This window comes from Canis lupus, chromosome 15 (assembly GCF_003254725.2).
Source record: "Canis lupus dingo isolate Sandy chromosome 15, ASM325472v2, whole genome shotgun sequence".
In the NCBI taxonomy this organism is placed as follows: domain Eukaryota; kingdom Metazoa; phylum Chordata; class Mammalia; order Carnivora; family Canidae; genus Canis; species Canis lupus.
Genome location: NC_064257.1, coordinates 59,866,566 through 59,885,520, shown reverse-complemented (window position 1 = coordinate 59,885,520; position 18,955 = coordinate 59,866,566). Strand labels below are relative to the sequence as shown.

The following is an 18,955-nucleotide window of genomic DNA, read 5'->3' as shown; positions in this document are numbered from 1 at the left end:
CTGGAAGAGATTTTAGAGATCACTCTTTTAAAGGTTGAAGAAAGAAGTAATTTGCCTCCTGTGCAGCTTTATTATAAACACCCACCTGGGAGCTTGCCGGTCTACTCAATTAGACCTAAAGAGAAAACAAAGCAAGATGTTCCAGGTGACCTTGCGTGTGTTCCTCCAGTGGACAGAGCTGGGAAGCAAATTTTCCGAGAAACAATACAACTAGAAAGAAAATAAGGCTGAGAGTCTGAAAGGGGATGTATCCCACTTTACAAACAGTCGTCATTGTAGTCTGAAAGTTTGTCATCGATGTTTCTGGACAAATCATCCACGTAGTTGCCACTTACATAGTTCAGGACCTTTTAGTTGATTTTTGGTGGTTTCTGAGCTTTTCTCCAGGAAGGGAACTGCTGGCTGGGAAGGATGCCCAGACCTACAGGGTGAGGAGGTGTGGCTGGCAGCCGACCGGACCTCCTCCTCTCCTGGGGGTTTTCATGGCCTGGAGTCCAGACGGGGCAGCCGATGTTGAAGCCCCTCGACGTTAGCAAGGTCGTAGTTACAGGCACCAGGCAAAGCTTTGCTCTTGATCTACAGCCCACGTCGCACTTAAATCACTCCGAGAGCACCAGTGACCTACATCAATATGGCATTTTCTGTGTCAGGAACTACTCACTTAATCCACACCAACAACCTTGCGAGGTAAATGCTACTCTTAACCTCCATTTCTAACTGGTAGATCAGTTACCTCTTGCTGTAGGACCAATTAGGACCAATTATGCCCAAACTTACGGACATCAAACCACAAGCATTTATTTCACTCCCAATTCTGGTCAGGTGGGCCCTGCTTCTGGCCGTGGCCGGACTGTCTGCTGTTGACCAGGACTGCCCTCCTCCACCAGGCTGGTGGCCGGCACACTACTGGCCGGACGACACAAACAACTGAGCTGTTTTCCACCACACAGGGCTTGATGGCCCTGCCTTCTTCGTGTAGCAATTACAGTCTTAAAAATTAGCAAGAGAGCAAACCACACACACAGCGTGAACACTTTTGAGGTTTCTGTTGTGTCCTATTTGCTGCTGTCCCGTTGGCCCAAACAAGCCACAGCCAGAGTCAAGGAGGGAAGGGACGGAAACCAAGGGACCCAGTGATGGGGGGCATGAGCCGAATGGGAGTAGTTTTGAACAGGCTACCAGAGCTGAGGGCACTGAGACCAAAGCAAATACCAGCTAACAGGTTCTCAGTACGTCAAGGACAGGAAACAGCTATCTGAATTAGGACACGGGAAGACGTAAAGACTGAAGTGGCTGATTCTTAGGAATAAAACCCATAATCCTCAGGGTGTCTGGGTGGCTCGGTCCATTGACCGCCTGACTCTTGAACTCGGTTCAGGTCTTGCTCTCGGAGTTGTGAGTTCACGTCTTGCTCTGGGCTCCACGCCCAGTGTGGGGCCTACTTAAAAAACAAGAACAAAAACCATAATCCTCAAGAATGAGTGGGGGATTTTACACAGAAAAATGGCCTTTGAGAAGCCATCCTGTAGTAAGGCATATCCAATTGGAGTCTGGGCTGCAAAGAAATTGAATAAAAATTTGGGATTTTGGTATTTCCTAGCCAGGAAGGAGGGTGCTGTTGGGTGCAAAGATGAAGAAAGTGATTGTAAAGGAGATAAGAGACAGTCAGTGGAAGTGGTCCTGTTTATCAATAAAATCTGGTCTCGGATTCCTGAAAAGGAAATGCCCTTAAATAGCCCCAATCCATGTCACCTGACTCAATCCCAGTGGGAAATGCAGTGAATACCTGGAAGAATTTTCTATGTGAAAAAACAATTTACGAATTTTTATTCTCTCATTCGTTTTTTTATTCAAGTTCTAGAAATAGTCACTTTTACCTGGAGTCCCCAGTTTTCCTCTCTGGCTTGCTAGAAAAATCTCACACAGACTCAGAATCCCAAGAAACTATCACGAGCTGAAGGGTGCCTTTTGCTTTTCTCGGTCTAAAGTGCTTTTATTGCTCTTTACATATAAAGTTCCCTACAAATTGTGGCCTGATTTCTCTGGTTCGGGTGGCACGACACATTCAGGCAGACATAATGGAGGGTTTGGATTCATCTGCCTGGACTTTAGGAAGCCTCCAGTATCACATCATAGGACAAATCTGCAGAGCGTCTTAGGGCTCTCACAGCCTGTTAGCATGCTGCTGCGTGCGGTCAGCACGGACGACAGTGCAGCTGCCCAGCACCGCGTCACACACACGCACTCACTGAAAGGAGGCCTAGGATTTAATCATCACACGTTGAGGCTGCTTGAGAACTTTATTGCCCATTCCTGTGGGGTTGGCATGACATTATGAATGGTGAATGAGTCAAATTTATCTATGATGAGGGCCAAGAAAAGACTTCTATCTCCTTAGAAAATGGTTGTGGACAGAATATTTGCTCCTCCAAGCTCCTTCAATTCCTGCGCAAGAATCTCCAAGCAGTTTCCGATTGATGTTTAGGAGGATGGGATGCGGTTTATTCCTAAACCCAGGAACTCCTGAGAAAAGATCCCAAGCGCCAAGGAAGAAGCACATACAATCCTTGGGCTTCGGAAAAATGAACATATGGGAGAATTGCCTCAAGTTGGACTTTCTGGATTCCTTTTCCAAACTGGGCGGGTAGAAACAACTTTGTGCTTTTAGCATTTCCAAGTTTGGGTTCCAGCTTCAAATATGTGTTAGTGAGGACAAAGAATTGTTTCCACAAAGGATCCACAAGGAACAAGATGTTGTCTTCTCTTTTCTACCGCCCTTCCTTATTGTGTACATTCTTTCTTCTTTACAGAAAACAGCATAGAACTGACTAGTCCAACAAGGTTGAGTATGAAGACAATTTGCTGAGTCTCCATAATAAGGAGGTAAACACATGTTACCCATGAGAACATTCTTGGAAATCCACTTAGCCCCCTGTTAGCATCTCCTCTCACAGTATCCTTATCGTTGAGTTTCCAGGATAAAATCTTAAAACTGTTCAATAACATCTTTAAAGGAAGTAGAGATCTTGCCCACTTAGTCAAAAGCAAAGAGTAGGCTCAGACTGTCTCTGAGAGAAGATGGGCATGTGGACAACAGGTTTGCACCTACATGGCTCCTGGATGTGAGGTGGGGAGATAGCCTGTACCCTAAGCTTGTTCGAGGACTATACTGGGCTCCTTGACTTCCCAAACATATGAAAGAGGAATGACTGGAGAAACAATCGATCAGAGAGCTTTGTGAAAGAAACCGGAAGACTCAGCCTGTCTCCCAGAACTGGCAGAGAAAATGGCTTGTTACTCCTGGCCCAGATTCTCAGGTACGCTATGGGTTCTGGTCACTATTTCAGAAAGGAGAGGTAGAGCAAGAGTGGAGACTTCTTCATATCACCCACTCATGAAAACAAAGCTTCGTGGACAAGTAGAGGCTGGCGCCTCTGGTTTATACCGAAGAGACTGAGGCAAAGCAATCCAACCTGGAACCTCAAAAGCTTTCATTCATCCTTGAAATACCTACTGCAAAACAAAGACCAACTGACATAAGTTCTGTGTTTGTCGAGGTTATCATGTAGCAAAGTAAAAGTAACTGGTCCGAAAGTTGACTCTTACGCCACAAATGGAAGACATAATATGAAACTGGAAGAGTGGTGAAATTTATTTCCAGCTGGAAATTACTTCTGAGCTGGGACAGGCAGTCATGCCGAAACAGGGAAGCAAAGCCCAGAAAGGAGGAGGACCACGGATGAAGCCTCAGAAATGGGAAACATCCAGGCAGTACTGTGATGTAGCAAACAGAGGGGAGTTAGATGTACCCACGGGGACTTCTCCCCCCCAAATGGGAGATAAAACATGTTTTCTCCAGTTTGTCTGTGGTTAAAATGTTCCAAATACATACGAAATACTGATCAATACAGTAGCCAAGAGCAAAAGTATCCTTCTAAATTTGGAAAACTTCAAGGTATTTGATTTGTACTTTGTACTTTGAATCCTCCCTGCAAATTTCCTAATAAAGAAACTTTAAGTGATTGCCTTCCACAAGAACTCTCCACCCCAGCACTACTGACACTTCGGACTGGATAATTCTTCGTTGGGGAGTGCTATCCTATACACTGTAGGGCGTTTACACAGCATCTCTGACATCTGTTTGCAAAGAGACACCGGGTATAACAATAAACAGTATTTCCAGACATGTTCCGCGGAAAAATACTAGCCTCCGCTGAGAACCACTGATCTACCCCGGAGTCTGTATGTCAGATGACTGTTCTCCTTGCATTGATAGAACAAAGGTAGGAGCTAAACAAGCCCTCATGTCTGTTTTCCTACAGAAGCATAAAGCAAATACCGGTGTTACAAAATATAGGTAGGACATTCCTTTTACTGTATTTATCGTTATAGGGAAAAGTAAATAAAATCCAAAGTAGAATCATAGACTCTCATACATCATGATTTCTAACCGACTCCTCCTGGTCCCACATACCAAACCATGCTCTTGTTACTAGACAGCCTTTCACAGGAGGGGAGACAGCTGCCTTCCACCATCTGCATCCTGGTGTGGGCAAGAGAGCTTGACCATGATATATTTAACATTCATAATTATGTGCGGCCTAGATAATGTTATAGTCAGAGAAACTCTTGTGAAAGTCTTAAAAATTGTGAAAGCCAGTTTCTAGTTGTGGTGGCACAAAATAGGAGGAAATATCGATAACTAAGGAAGTGGTGGTTCTCAGGGACAAAGACTCCTGAAACAAAAATGACTAAAATACTAAATGCTATGCACATCTTTACTTAGAAATTCTTTCTCTCTCAGGTGAGATGTGGTGGCTTCTCTCCTTCACTGTCTTTTCAATTTTAAGGAGAGTGATGGTGGGGAGGGGGACCCGTATGTATGGTCCTATAGAATTACCTATCACTTTACCTTTTTAAAAAGATTTAAAATGGATTCTTTCACTTAGTATGTTCACTCTCTTTCCTTAAAGATTTAGCAGTAAGAAATCAATATCAAGGTAAGTATCAAAAGTCTAACAGTACCTGATAACCACAGCAGGTACTGGACATAGGAGAAATAAGATCATTATAGTGGTAGGGGAGTTTCTTCATGTAGAAGTTTAAGTGCCTTTAAAAGAACAGAAAGCAATTAAGCAATTCTGGTTATAATTTTTACGGCCTGTTAACAGTATTCCTTATCCGCAAAGTTTAGCAGGCAGGCGTGGCCTTTTGAAGGAGTCATAGAAAAAATTACTAAATCCATTGATAACTTGGTGATAACATTCTCTTTTTCTGACTTCAAAGGTGTCCTTGAATGGCCATTTTGGACAAAACTGGTTGTGGTGGCCATTGGCTTCACAGGAGGCCTCGTCTTCATGTACGTACAGTGTAAAGTCTACGTCCAGCTATGGCGCAGGCTGAAGGCCTACAACCGCGTGATCTTTGTGCAGAATTGCCCCGACACTGCCAAAAAGCAGGAGAAGAACTTCTCGTGTAACGTACACACGGACACCAAGGACGCCGTGGTGGTGCCTGTATCGCACACAGGTACGAATCCACTGCCGTCTGCAGAGGGCGGGCCCCCCGAGGTTATACCAGTGTGACAGACCAGCTGGGAGCGTCTTCCCTGAGGACCCTCTTCCGAGCCCTCAGCCACTACACGTGACAGAAGTGATCCTGACGCGCTCACTCCCTTCACCCTCTCCTCTTTCTCCTACTGACTCGTTTTTCCAGACTTTGCTCAAAAAGGAAAGGACCAAAAAACCACCAATGACCAGGATCCCAGGAAGCAGTCCACAGGGTGACGCAGAAATGTGGAAGTCAGCAAGAGACGGATTTCTAAGACAGTTAAGAGCCAGTGGAGCAAGGGATGCTCATAGGCAGGGACGGAAGCCTGAGTGGACACAGGCATCCTCACAGGAGCAGGAGCAAGTGTAAGAATACAGGCTTGAACTGCAATGTGTATTTCTTCCAAGGCCTTGTGTTGTTAACTGTCTCATCTGGAAATAAGAAACACCCTTGGTTTTAAGCTTGAAATTGTCTGCATCATCCTTCAGTGGTATCAGAAGCAGACGTGGAGGATGCAGTTTGATGCTCATACTCTGACAGCTAACAGATTTTTATGGCTATAGTGGAGTCCAGTTGTTTTAACAGATGCATGTTTTTAAAAAATAGATGCAATACGCATTTGAAGATATTAATACTTAGAATCACGTTTAAATCACGAACAGGAGATTTCTGGGTGTAATTAGTGCTGTTAAATACCCACAGAAGCTACCACCAGCTATTAGGTCGTATGTTTTATCTGGTCCCTCTAAAACAGTGTTGTCCAACAGAAATATAACGTGAGCCACAAATGCAGACCGCATACATACGTTTAAAATTTTCCGGTAGGCCCATTAGAAAAAGTAAAAGGTGAAATTAATTTCTATGTTTCACTAACACTATATATCAAATTATTTCAATGTTATGAATATTAAAAATTGAGACCTGTTACACCTCTTTTTATGAACCAAGTCTTCAAAATCCAGTATGTATTTTATCTTTATTGTGTATCTTAATTTAAACATGTTGTTCAATGCAGCCCTAAAATCAGAGGCAGAGCCTCTGCTTCATTTAACAGTTGACTATTTCAAAAGAGCAGCTCGATTCATTCTTTTATCCAAAGTCTCATGAATGGTATAGTTTTATAAAGCACTAAATTAATCAAATTAAATAACCTGGTTGGTTAAAGAGTTAGATGAACTTACCACTTTGTAGTGTGAAAAAATGAAAATATGGAAAGATAAAATGATCTACCTGTGGCAAAGTTCTGAAATTAACTTGTTTGCTACTATGAGGCACATATGATAGGGAAACAAAAATTAAATATTTTTGTTAAGTCAAATGTGTAAGGTTTTTTTTTTTTTCTTTAATCCACATGTGGCATCCACTTGACAGAGGAATCATTTTGACTAAGCATTTAGACTTGATTTTTAAGAAGCTGACAGTATTTCCCTTGGTCAGCTGGAAAGTAAAGATATTCAACAGATTTTGTGATAAGTAATAAATTGAGTTGTTTAGGTTTGGCAGTTCAGTTGATTATTGTGTTCTTTGCATATTCATGTAGAACTGAAGCGTGAATGATATTGCAGTGAGCTAGATTAATGATTATAGAGTTAGTGAACCATCAAAGATGTCTTTTATTTAAAAAGGTGATTTATTTTTGTTAGCTGTCATTATTTATTATTGTGAAAAGGCAACCATGATGGCCATAAGAACCAAAGCACGGGTCTCGCATTGCACAAACCTGGGTATCGCATTGATGCACTTTCTAATTATCAGTGTACTTGTTCTTCATGGATTATCATAGAAAAAAGGAAGAGGAAATAACCTTTTAATGAGGAGAAAGATACGAGTATTAGTAGTGGCTGACACGGAGTCCATATAGTCACAATTTCTAGAAATAAAGAAAAGGTAAACAATGTCAATTTTGTGTGTGTGTGTGATGTGTGTGTGTGATTTCATGTATGTACATGAGAAGAACATTAAAGTTTTTGGCCAGTCAGAAAACAAAAGGTTTAAATCTCTTCTTTCTTAAAACTTGTTGTGGAGGGTATGGACTAAAAGGCACAGGGAAGACAGAGCTGAAGTAACTGAAGTTGTACTGTAATTTCTGCACAAATAAGGACGTTAAGTTGTGATTTTAAAAAGATCTATGAACCGTAAACAAACTAAACTTTGTATTAACTTCCTCTTAAATTTCCATTTTAAAGGTTTAAGATAAATACTCATGAATAGCTAAGTTTTGGGTGATTTAAACATGGCACTTCACCCAATAAATTGACCTTGATTCAATTTTTCTGTTAATTTTTCTAAGCTTTTTACTAACCCATTCTTCCCAGTGATTAGCAATGGCACAGTGTTCTTTACAAATATTCCTGGGGCGGGTGGGGGAATCGGTCACCAGCAAGCCATGAAATCCCAAATTCTTTTACATTTGCTCTGGAAGGAAAAGAATTATTTACCTTAATTACCACCAAAAATACTGTTTAAATTCTGTACAGACCTAAGCAAGATGGCTAAGTGCATTGCTCATTTCTCAGTGGGAGATGATTGGCTAAAATAGGCCTTGTTTATTAAGGGCTACACTTAACACTAAGAAAACATTTCTAGAATGAAAAGTAAAGATAAGCATTACTGTTTTAACCATAAAATATGACATGGTGTTTCAATACCATACCTAAATTCTCAAAATTAATTTGTACAGGCTTTGACTTTCTTGTAATAAGAATATAGTTCCCTAGCAGGTTAAAAGCCAGCTTTTTATTCTGCTACTCTTCTTACCTTTATAAACCCTGAACTCCTGAATTTAAATCTTTTAAAATTTCCTGCAATGGCTGTTTATGGTTCAAACTATCTGAAATAATGATGTGCATTTAAAACCTAATATTGATTTTCTTTCCTATTCTGTGTGGCAACTGCCCTTTCAGTGAAAGGATTTGACTTTGTTGACAATACTTTTTGTGGACTGGACATACCCTTCAAAAATGACTCTCCAAAAGGACAATTTTTTTGAAGCATGTTTACCTGCTCATGTAAGAAGTAAAATGGAAGTGAATCAAAGGACTGAAATTGAAAAATGAACACGCAATTCTGTTTAAAACCTTGGCTTTTTATAATCATGCATCTGATAGTATCAATACCATAAAACACAGACACTTATGCTGTTAATTTTTCAAAGAACTCTCACTTTTATTGTGTCAAAGATTGAATTGTAAAGGAATGAAATCCCAGTATTTTTTCTTAAAGTGAAGTCCAGAATGCAATGACGCTTAAGAACAAACACAAGCAAAACAAACAAAAAATCAAAACAAAAATGATCCAATCAACCTGGGATACAGCAATGGAGAAACTGAAAAAAAAAGTATTTATTAAAGGAGTCTTTCAAAATGCCCCAAGATGAAATCTCACTCGGAGCTGCTATTACATGTGATTATCGTCCCAGACAGCCGCATTTATCCTGTTTTCCAAGAGGCCCTTAGGTACCCCTAAAACACCTACTATTTGGCTGGAAAATTAGCTCATTAGAGCAATGGCATCATTAAGATACTCTGTCAAGGGGGTGAGGTGGGGAAGATTACTGCATTCATTCACCTGACAGTTTACCTTTCCTTACCTTACCTTTGAATATTCTGGAACAAAGTGGAGCTCTTTAAACTTTTTACCATTATTGTAGTTGTTATGTAATAACTGTATAGGACTCATATTTTAATTAATAAGAAAGATGAAAAACCTTTTTCCTTTCCTTAACTCAGCCCAAAGGTGCTATTTTACATATCAATACAGCTCAAAGGAAGTACTGTTATTTTGGGCTGCAGTGTTTCCTCCAAATCTGAAGAAAGCCCATTTTGAAATTGGAGATCATATTAAAAAAAAAAAAAAAAAATTTAACTGTGTGCAATTTTTGAGATTGAGCATTTGTACTTTTTTGGTTTTACCTAATTCTCTTGCATTAACAACTTATTGTTTTGTGAATAATGTGTACTAAGACAAATTAAGGAAAATAATTATCTGTGAAAGACTTTGTATATTAAACAAGTGACCTAAACTTTTGTTGTGGTTTCTGTACTCTTTGCCTAATTTACCAGGATTTCTGCAGGTATTTATTTGCAACATTCAAAAAAGCTTGAGTTCTTAAGATTTTATAATAGTCTGGGTTAAGCAGGGTCTGAACATATTCATATTATGTTAAAGCCAACATTGGTTGGCCAACCCTGACATTATAGAAAGGAATAAAGAGGTGCATTAATTAAGAGGTTCTTTAACTCAGGGAAAGGGCAGTGCAGGCAGAAGGAAGAGTAACCAACATCCTCAGTGGAAGTAGCAAGCAAGATTCAATTACTAAAGAAACAGCAAACCCTTGTTGGAGTCAGACAATTATTACCTAGAGAGATAGCGAAAGAAAGGCAAACTGCCAGCTCTCCATGAGTCTTGTCCCAAGGGAAGACACAAAAAGGAGAAAGCATGAAAGATGAAAGATAGGGGATAATGCAATATAAGGAGCAGGGCACCCTGGTGCCAAGATGCTGATTCCATGTTGCAGCGAAGCAACTTGTGGCCTCCGGCTACACCATAAAAAGCCTCACAGTGCAAAGTCTCATACTTCATCAAAATCCAGAGGCAATGACAAACTGTCTCACATGTCCTCCTTGGAAGACAGGGAGGCAAACATGAAGTGGCACATGGTCGTCCCTACATGTCCCATATCCTCGTGTTCCAGGAACATCATAGGGCATTCATTCGAAGGCTCGGGTCACCCTGAACAAAGTCTGACCTAAGTGGATAAACACAAGGTCATCAGGGTACCAGCAGAGCTGTTCCACCATAGAAAACAGCTTGGCCATTCTAGGAATGGACAGAAGGCCTGTGATCTGAAGTACAGTTAGCCAAGGGCAAGTGGAAACAAACTGAGCTGGAGAACCAGTCAGAAATCAAGTCATTTCAGGACTCTTTGGCCATGGAAGCGAACGTGAATTTCACTAGAAATGTGATGGATGTCAATGTAGGTTCAGCAGTTGTAACAGATATGTGACCCTGGTGGGGAAGGTCAACGATGGGGGAAGCTCTGCATGTTGTGGGGGCAGGAAGCAGATCTCTTTACCTTCCTTCTCAATTTTGACATGAACTTAAAATTGCTCTAAAAAATAAAATTTCAAAAAGAAAAACGTGTTTAGAAGCAAAGTTATCCCGGAGCACCTGGGTGGCTCAGTCAGTTAAGCATCTGCCTTCAGCTCAGGTGTCAGAGTTAGCTGCTCTGAGCTTAGAGACGAACCATTAGCCTATAGCCGTGAAGTGCAGCTTTTTGGCAAACTATTGCAAGTAGACAAAGTCCAGCCTGCGGCCTATTCTGTGTGTGGCCATGAACTACGAACGATCTTTATATTTTTAAATGGTGGTAACACATACACACGTGCAGAAATATGCAACAGAAACTGAATTTGGGCTGCAATAACTAAAATATCTACTATCTGGCATTTTACAAAAAAAAACCAAACAAAAAAAAAAAAAACAACTTACCAGCCTCCAGCTTGCACATACCTGCCAACAAAGTGAGTTACTTTTACTCTGTTCCATGGCCATGAATACTACAGAAGCTGTATTACAAAGGCATACTATGGACACAAGAGGAGTCCAGGTGAGGCGGCACAAGTTATCACTGCAGAGAATACACATTCTATAGACAGAGATTAAGAATATCACTTAAAAGCATCAATCTAACAAACTATCTCTTAGGCTACTCTCGTCCAGCCAGGAGCAACATGACAGTCCTTGCCATGTTATTATCCATAATGATATACGATAAAATAGGATTATGAAATATAAAGATTATGCTAAGTGGTAAAATAAATTCATTCACTCAACAAATACCTACCTATTCTAGTTCCAGGTAGTGTGCTTGTATTTTTGGTTCGATGGCGTAGGGAGAACTAGGAACAAATGTCTGAGGGGGAGGATGATCTGCCATTTTCTTAAGTTATTTATCTAAGAGTATGCCTTTTAAAATATCAGACAGGATAAAACAGTTTTTATTCTCTTTACTATAATTTAAGGCTCAGTTTTTATAGCCATCTTGAAACAAAAATGAACCAGAAAAGAGGATATTTTCCAATGACTAAAGAGAGGAACATCTGTAACCATAAAACTGTATTACAAAGATTACTAAAGAAAAGCAAATCAGCATCAGTTAAAAGACTGAAAATGAAATAATCAGAACTTTAAAAAGTGAAATTATGAAAATAAATTTTATTTTTAATTTTCAATAAAAAAGCTGTTAACATTTTAAATAAATTGTTAATGAAACTTAGTTGATATCTAATCTCTTATAGCACTAATGTTTTATATTTCTGTTCTTGAAAATAGTCAAATATTTAGAAAATAGCCTTTAGAAAACAGCCTAAAAGATAATTGCATTTAACAAGTTCTATGAAGAACAATATTCTAACACATCCATGGCTTTCATGATACTTAAAATACTGTTGTCACTTAGCGTCTCTCAGAAGAATAAATAACAGAAATAAGTAACACAACCACAATAACAGATTCTCTGCTCATTAGTTGTTTCCACAAATAAAGCCATCAGTTTTCATGAGAAAGCAGAAAACAACATACAAAGAGTTAACCTGAAATCATTTATCCCCTTTATCAAAAGATAGAGTAAGAGTGGGAGACCAACATCACAAAAATAGTCACTATTTTTTTTCTTTACCATTTAACTCTGGCTTAAAGACAATAAAAATAATGTATAGTCCATCAGTGTATATTTATTCCCTATCACATTTTCCCTACTTTATAAGGAAAATAGGTCTAATGTTTAAGAGGAAGATTAGTGAAACACTATTACTGAAAGCCAATTTTGCTATCATCACGGCTCAAGAAGGATCCACAGGACTCTTCCACAAAACAGGTTGCTCTATAAGCCCTAGAATATGAGATCAGGTGATCCAAGGTAAACATGAGAGGAAAAATAAAAAAATCAAAACACTTTCTATTCCTTATTCATATCACTCCCTTTGTCCAGGAAATTTAGATTAAATAGATCTTAGATTGTGCTTTTATTTCACTACATCTATTTCAACAATTTAATGTAAATGAAAAGTAACATTCATTTTTAAATGAAAATCGTAACATTTTTTGACACTGCAAATGGGATTCTCATCATGAAACAAACTACACAACAAGTTGTTGTTATCTACACAGTTATTTACCATAATCAGGTCAAACATAACTTGATGCTCTCAATTTACTTACTTTCACTTCAAACAAAGGACAATTATGCCACTGCTGGCATTTCCTCATCTGAGTCACTTGATTCATCTTTTAGTTCCAGTTCCCCTAAATCTTTGTCTACAGCTGTAAGAGTTTTCTTCTTGCACTTCTTGGGGACTGCATCGTTAGCACAGATTTTTCTCATTTTAATGTTTGGCAATTTCTTCAGATCCAAATCCCATTCCCTAAACAAAAGAGAGTACGTAAAGAGGCTGCGGGGGTGGGAGATGGAGGAGCTGTCAATACTTAAAACTCTGAAAGCAGTAGAAGAAAGCTTAATAAATTTACAGCAGTTTCAAAAACACTAGAAACAAACAACCTATGCATTAGGAAAAAAAAAAGTCCCAAGAAGTGAGGCTTGCTTTCGTCCATCCTTATCCTCTCGTTAACCTACAAGAGCAATAACTGCACAGAGATCCCCACATACCCAAACTTCCAACGTAATACAGAAAAATATTAAGACAGAAGTGACAAGGAGGCTCTATTCCATTGGTTTATTCTCCCTAACCTGAAGACTCCATCTTACCAAGAACCTCAAGAAGCAATGACTCTATCATACTTGCAACTATTCAAACTGCAGTCAGAAAAGACTTTTTTCTTTTTTTTTTTTTTTAAAGTTTATTTATTTATTCATGAGAGACATACAGAAGAGACAGAGACATAGAGGGAGAAGCAGGCTCCTCGGGCAGGGAGCCCAATGGGGGACTCGATACCCGGATCTGGGTTCATGCCCTGAACCAAAGCAGACGCTAAACCGCTGAACCACCCAGGCATCCCAACACTTTTCTTTTTACACTTCGTGGTAGTCAGTTTTAGTAACCAAAAAAATGTTATGGTTACAACAGAAAACTTCATCTTTCAACCACTAGACTAACTAGTTCTTGACAATTTATTCTTTTCTCCGGTGTCACTTCCAAGGAACCATCTTTTCCAAAAGAGGGTGCTGCAAATAGTCTGGGGATAGAACTTTGAGCCATTGAGTCTGCTGCTATTAGTTTATCTTTGAAAAAAATACGAATTGGGAAGCAATAGTGACATCAAGTTCTCTAAAGTATTTTATTAAGGTATTTAAAAATATATTTGAAAAATATAATCACCATGTCACTATCATTTCAGTGCACACCAGGTTTGTGTCTCATGTATTTTACATGTAGCCTCAAGGAATCATAGAGAGAGAGAGACTTACCTAAAAGTTCTCAGATTACCTGCATTTACAATGTCTGGAATCTCTGGGAAAGAAAATAATTTACACCCATTAAGTAGTATTCTTTAAATCACAACATTTTACAGTTTCCTTGTTTATTATCTCAGATACAAGTTAGTGGCAGCAAGAAAACCCAAAGCAAAACAAAATTTCAAAGCACAGCCATAATGCTATATGAAAAGGAAGTTCTGGCCCTCCTGCATACCACAAACTAAAGACTGAAATGATTTGTCTGTTGTAGCTTCATTTTTTATCAGTTCTTTCGTCAGCTGCTAAAAAAAAACCAAATCTTCGTGGATTTGTGAATAAAAAAAAAAGAAAAAGCTCTGAAAGTATAAAGGGCTTAGTTTAAGAAGGTGATTTAAGAAAAATGCTATTCAATGCTAAATTCTAGCACAAAATCTATAAAATGAAATAAACTTATTAATGAAATAAACCATGACCTTTTAATCTATGAAAGACACCTGGCAATTTCTAACAATGCTAGATTTAATCTAAAATGCTAGATTTAAAAATATATTTTCTTGGTGAAAAGTACAATTTATTTTCAAGTATATATTTCATCCTGGCAAGATAGAGTTTATCTGAGAAATGCAAGGATTCTTTAATATTTTTAAAAATCACATTATTCAAAATGGGAAAAAAATTTAAATGAACTATAAATCAATAGATGCTCAAAGCAGCACAATAAAAAATCCATTTTTTAAAAAGGTTTTATTTATCTATTCATGAGAGACAGAGAGAAAGAGGCAGAGACACAGGCAGAGGGAGAAGCAGGCTCCATGCAGGGAGCCCAATGCGGGACTCGATCCTGGGACCCCGGGATCAGGACATGAGCCAAAAGCAGATGCTCAATCACTGAGCCACCCTGGTGCCCCTAAATCCATTTTCAATAAAAAACTAGGTACATTACCATGATTAGAAAATTTACCATAAACCAATATGCATGATCATAGTTATCAGTAAAACACAAATGGCATGTATAACTAGAACACTGCTGCAAAAATTCTGGCCAATGCAATAAAATATTAATTAATATCTAGGATCAATGAATGAAAAAGATAAAATAAAAATGCTTAACACAACTGTATGCAAATTATGACAATAGTTTCAGAAAATATGAGTATAAGGGGATCAAGTGTTTAAAAGGTGTAAATTAAACACCATTTTTAAAAAAAGAAATCCTACTAAGAGTCAGAAATAGTTTTACCACCATGGGGCAAAGAGGAGAAATGTAAGGATCCAGAATTCAACAACAATTTGCCCAGGTTAATAGGCCCCTATAAAGCTGTCAGAGATCTCAAACCCTTCACCAGACACACTACCTAACTCTGGAAGAAGCAGCGTGGAACAGCTGGAAGAACAATGGATCTGAGTTTTTGTGGTGACTCAATCACCAATACATGTGTGACCTTGGCCATGTTCGGTTAACGAATTGCCAGCTTCATGGTCAACAGACTTTAGGAGGAAAGAACAGCAGCACAGAGACCAACTGGGAGGCCATTAATGGTACAGTTGAACCAATGGTGGCCTGGGCTAGCAAGGGGCTGGTAGTAGCAGTTAGTTAACCAGATGCAAAATACATTTTGCTGATGAGCTGGATGGAGTGTGAAAATGACCACAGGTTTCTGACCTGAGCAACTGGGCAGCTGGTGATACTGCAGCCTGAAACAGATGCTGCGGGAGCAAGTTTTAGGAGAAAAACTAGACTCTGCTTGGGGACATGTCAGGTTTGAGATGCCTAGAAGACATTCAAATAGAGATTTTGAGAAACCCTGGTTTGATAATACGAGTCTGGAGTTCTAGGGACAGGTTAGGGTTGACAGATACAAATTTTGAAGTTATCACCATGTAAATGGTATTTAAAACCACAGGCTGAAAAAAAAAACAAAAAACAAAAAAAACAACCCACACAGGTTTTTGAGGGACACGTGGCTCAGTGGTTGAGCATCTGCCTTTGGCTCAGGTCATGATCTCGGAGTCCTGGGATCGAGTCCCACACATTAGGCTCCCCACAGGGAGCTTCTCCCTCTGCCTGTGTTTCTGTCTCTCTCTCTCTCTCTCTGTGTCTCTCATGAATAAATAAATTAAATATTTTTAAAATAAAATGATAATAATAATAAAACCACAGACTGAATGAAATGCATTAGGAATTGATATAAATAGGAAAAAAGCAACAGCCCAAGGAGGGGGTCCTAGGCCAATATTTAGTTTGTGAAGATGAGGAGGATTCAACTTAGGAAACTGAACTAGAAAGAAAACTATGGAAGTGCTGGGTCTTCTTTACCAAATGAAACGTCTGACAAGAAAATGAAATGATCATCTGTATCAAATGCAGCAGAGAAGTTGACTGAATGAGAATCAATGCCCAGTAAAGCAACTATTTGCGTTAGCAACTCAGAGGTCATCAGTGTACCAGTACTTGTAGTTGGGTGATGGAGAAAACAGCTAATTAAAGTGGGTTCCAGAGAAAAACCAAGATGAGGAGATGGGAGACCTACGAGCATAAACAATTTTATACTCTTACAAGGTGACTATTCAGTGAAAGGGACACTGGCATCACTGCTTGAAGCTCTTCCCGAACCTCCTGTATTACACTGTATAAGGCATCTTGATAAATAAAACTTCATGTAACTTTTATTTTTTTATTTTTATTTTTTTTATTTTTTAAGATTTTTTAAATTTATTTATTTATGATAGACATAGAAAAAAAGAGAGAGAGAGGCAGAGACACAGGCAGAGGGAGAAGCAGGCTCCATGCCAGGAGCCCGACGTGGGACTCAATCCCGGGACTCCAGGATCACACCCTGGGCCAAAGGCAGGCGCTAATAAACTGCTGAGACACCCAGGGATCCCCTCCATGTAACTTTTAAACAAGTGCCAAAGTAGGTATACTATTTATTTCAGTTTTTAAATTGAAGAAAAGAAAGCGTGGCGGGGGAGGGTTAAATAACTTGTCCTGCTATACGGTAAGCTCTAAGGGTTTAAGTCGAATCTGTCTAATGCTACAGCTATTTTGTTATTTTTTCAGTGAAGAAGCTCACTTCTTAGAAATGATGAAGAGGAACTGCCAACTTTCCTCTTTTAGAAAACTCTGGTAACCTAGTAAATCACCATTTGAGTGACTCTACTTTTCCCTTCTCGTGTCCTAAATCCCATTGTTAACTTTTTAATTCACCAATTAAGAGTCAACTTGTGAAACTCTGGGCACCTCACCTTCAGACCCTAATGAAGGTAGAACCCCAAGTTCACACTCCCTTCCTCTCTCTCCCTTCCACCTCCCTGTATGGCCTTGGGTGTTCTATGGACCTTCTAGGCCTTGTGAGCAAAAATTTCATTTTGTCTTTTTTTGTTTGTTTTCTCCCAAATTTCCCTGACCGCTGTTACTGAGGTGCATCCCTGCAGTCATAAGAACCATGAGGCCGTACCAGCCATAACTCTGGCTCTGGCTGGAGAAATACCTAGGGTGGCTCAATGCAAGTACTAGAGGCCCAGGTGAGTGTCTCAGGCAGTTCTAGCTGATAGCATCCCTATCACTAGGCTGGGCCCAACACAACGGTTACCCACAAGATATTTCCTTTTAGGGTCTTATACTTCAGTGTTGTTTATTATCAAAACTTAAAAACTTAATTTGCTATTAAATATTTCATTTATACTGTGCTTTTCAAGTAAATCCACATACTATAAATGCTGTAACATGGACCAGAAATGGAATGTGAATAAAGTAATGTTTAGGACCATGGCAAACCTGAGAGTACATGGTCAAGTCTAAAAGGGACAGATGTTACTCCACTGTAGCAGATTATGTTGCCAGGCTAATTGAATTTTTTTTTTTTTTTTTAAGCCAGAAATCTACATGCTTCATGCAAAATCGACAGATTTATTCTAGACTGACAATTAACAAGCCAATCAAATACCATTTGCAGGCCATGTTGCCTTTGGGTTGTCACCTGTTTGTGGGCTTTGCGAACCTTAAGTACCCTCACCAAGTGCTTTTTCTTCAGACAATGTTGGTAAACTAACAACATGCTTGTCTATAAGAATGGTAAGAGATGCTACAATGCTAAGAATGAATGTTCAATTTCTGAAGTTTTTCCAAGAATGACTGCAGCTACTATAGCTTGGTCCTACAGGAATTAGAAAGATAAAAAGGGCACAGCACCTGCTCTAAAGAAACAGAGATGCAGCTAGAGATAGGCAAGTAATAAAGCAAATTAGAAATGTGCTGGAAGGAGAGGAAAACTTTACTGTCAGGGTAGAAAGATATGATATCACTATCATCACTATCACAAGTGACAGTTTTGAGAATTTAAGAAGAAAATAAAAATAAAAAATTATTCAATAGACTCACAAAAGAAATCAAAGAAAGAAATTCAAACTAAATAAATACAATAAATAAAATCAAAACCTTGAAATACATTACAAATCTGATATGACTGTGTATTTTAGAAAGAAAAAAAGAAAATGAGAACACACCAAGGCCATATCCTTCATACTGTTGTCGCTCACGCTCCATTGTCTGTTTGATGACTGTCTCCCGGGAATAGTGCCGCCTTCCCTGCCTGTCTTTGATGCTGTTATGTAATTCAATCTGCTCTAGTTCACTGCTGAATCGATTTAAATACCTGAGAAATAAGAAAGCAATTTGAGTTACAAGTCTACCCACCATTTGGCTTACAGTACATCATTTAAAACAAACCCCAGCCTTCGCCCATCCTTGAAATTTTTATATTCTCCTGAGTTCCTTGTATCCTCAGACTTCAGACCCTCCCTGAATAGTCCAAGCATGCCCAAAATTTCAACATCCAAATCACTGCTTGCTATTCAAGTATCTGCTAAACTCCAGACCCTCACACTCAACCACCTCCTGAACATCTCCATTTGGATGTCCCATAGAAGCTTAACATATCAAAAGTGAACTTGTGCCCACCTCTATCCCCACCCAACCCCCACCAAAACTGT

The 18,955-nt window shown here is 39.2% G+C and overlaps 2 protein-coding genes across 7 annotated transcripts in view; one reads left to right on the top strand and one right to left on the bottom strand.

The window, feature by feature from the left end:
* Positions 1–9,571, top strand: part of MARCHF1 (membrane associated ring-CH-type finger 1) — a 794,329-nt gene extending 784,758 nt beyond the window's left edge. For both annotated transcript variants that reach the window (XM_035699269.2, XM_025439444.3), the window contains one exon: positions 5,287–9,571. In XM_035699269.2, the coding sequence (XP_035555162.1) occupies positions 5,287–5,585 (299 nt within the window). In that variant the 3' untranslated portion in view covers positions 5,586–9,571. The remainder of the gene's footprint in view (positions 1–5,286) is intronic.
* TMA16 (translation machinery associated 16 homolog) overlaps positions 1–18,955 on the bottom strand; it is a 46,572-nt gene that overhangs the window by 3,856 nt on the left and 23,761 nt on the right. The window contains exons 5-9 of one of the 5 annotated variants that reach the window (XR_004805297.2): positions 18,470–18,618; positions 13,976–14,018; positions 12,772–12,974; positions 11,062–11,197; positions 8,691–10,660 (exon numbers count right to left, since the gene is read on the bottom strand). Coding sequence is in view for 4 of the 5 variants with exons in the window: in XM_049094362.1 (XP_048950319.1) it covers positions 12,794–12,974; positions 13,976–14,018; positions 18,470–18,618 (373 nt within the window). In the remaining variant the exon portion in view is untranslated. Of the gene's footprint in view, positions 1–8,690; positions 11,198–11,746; positions 12,975–13,975; positions 14,019–18,469; positions 18,619–18,955 lie in introns of those variants that run through there. The other 4 variants (XM_035699272.2, XM_025439447.3, XM_049094362.1 and 1 more) reach the window with 4 other exon arrangements.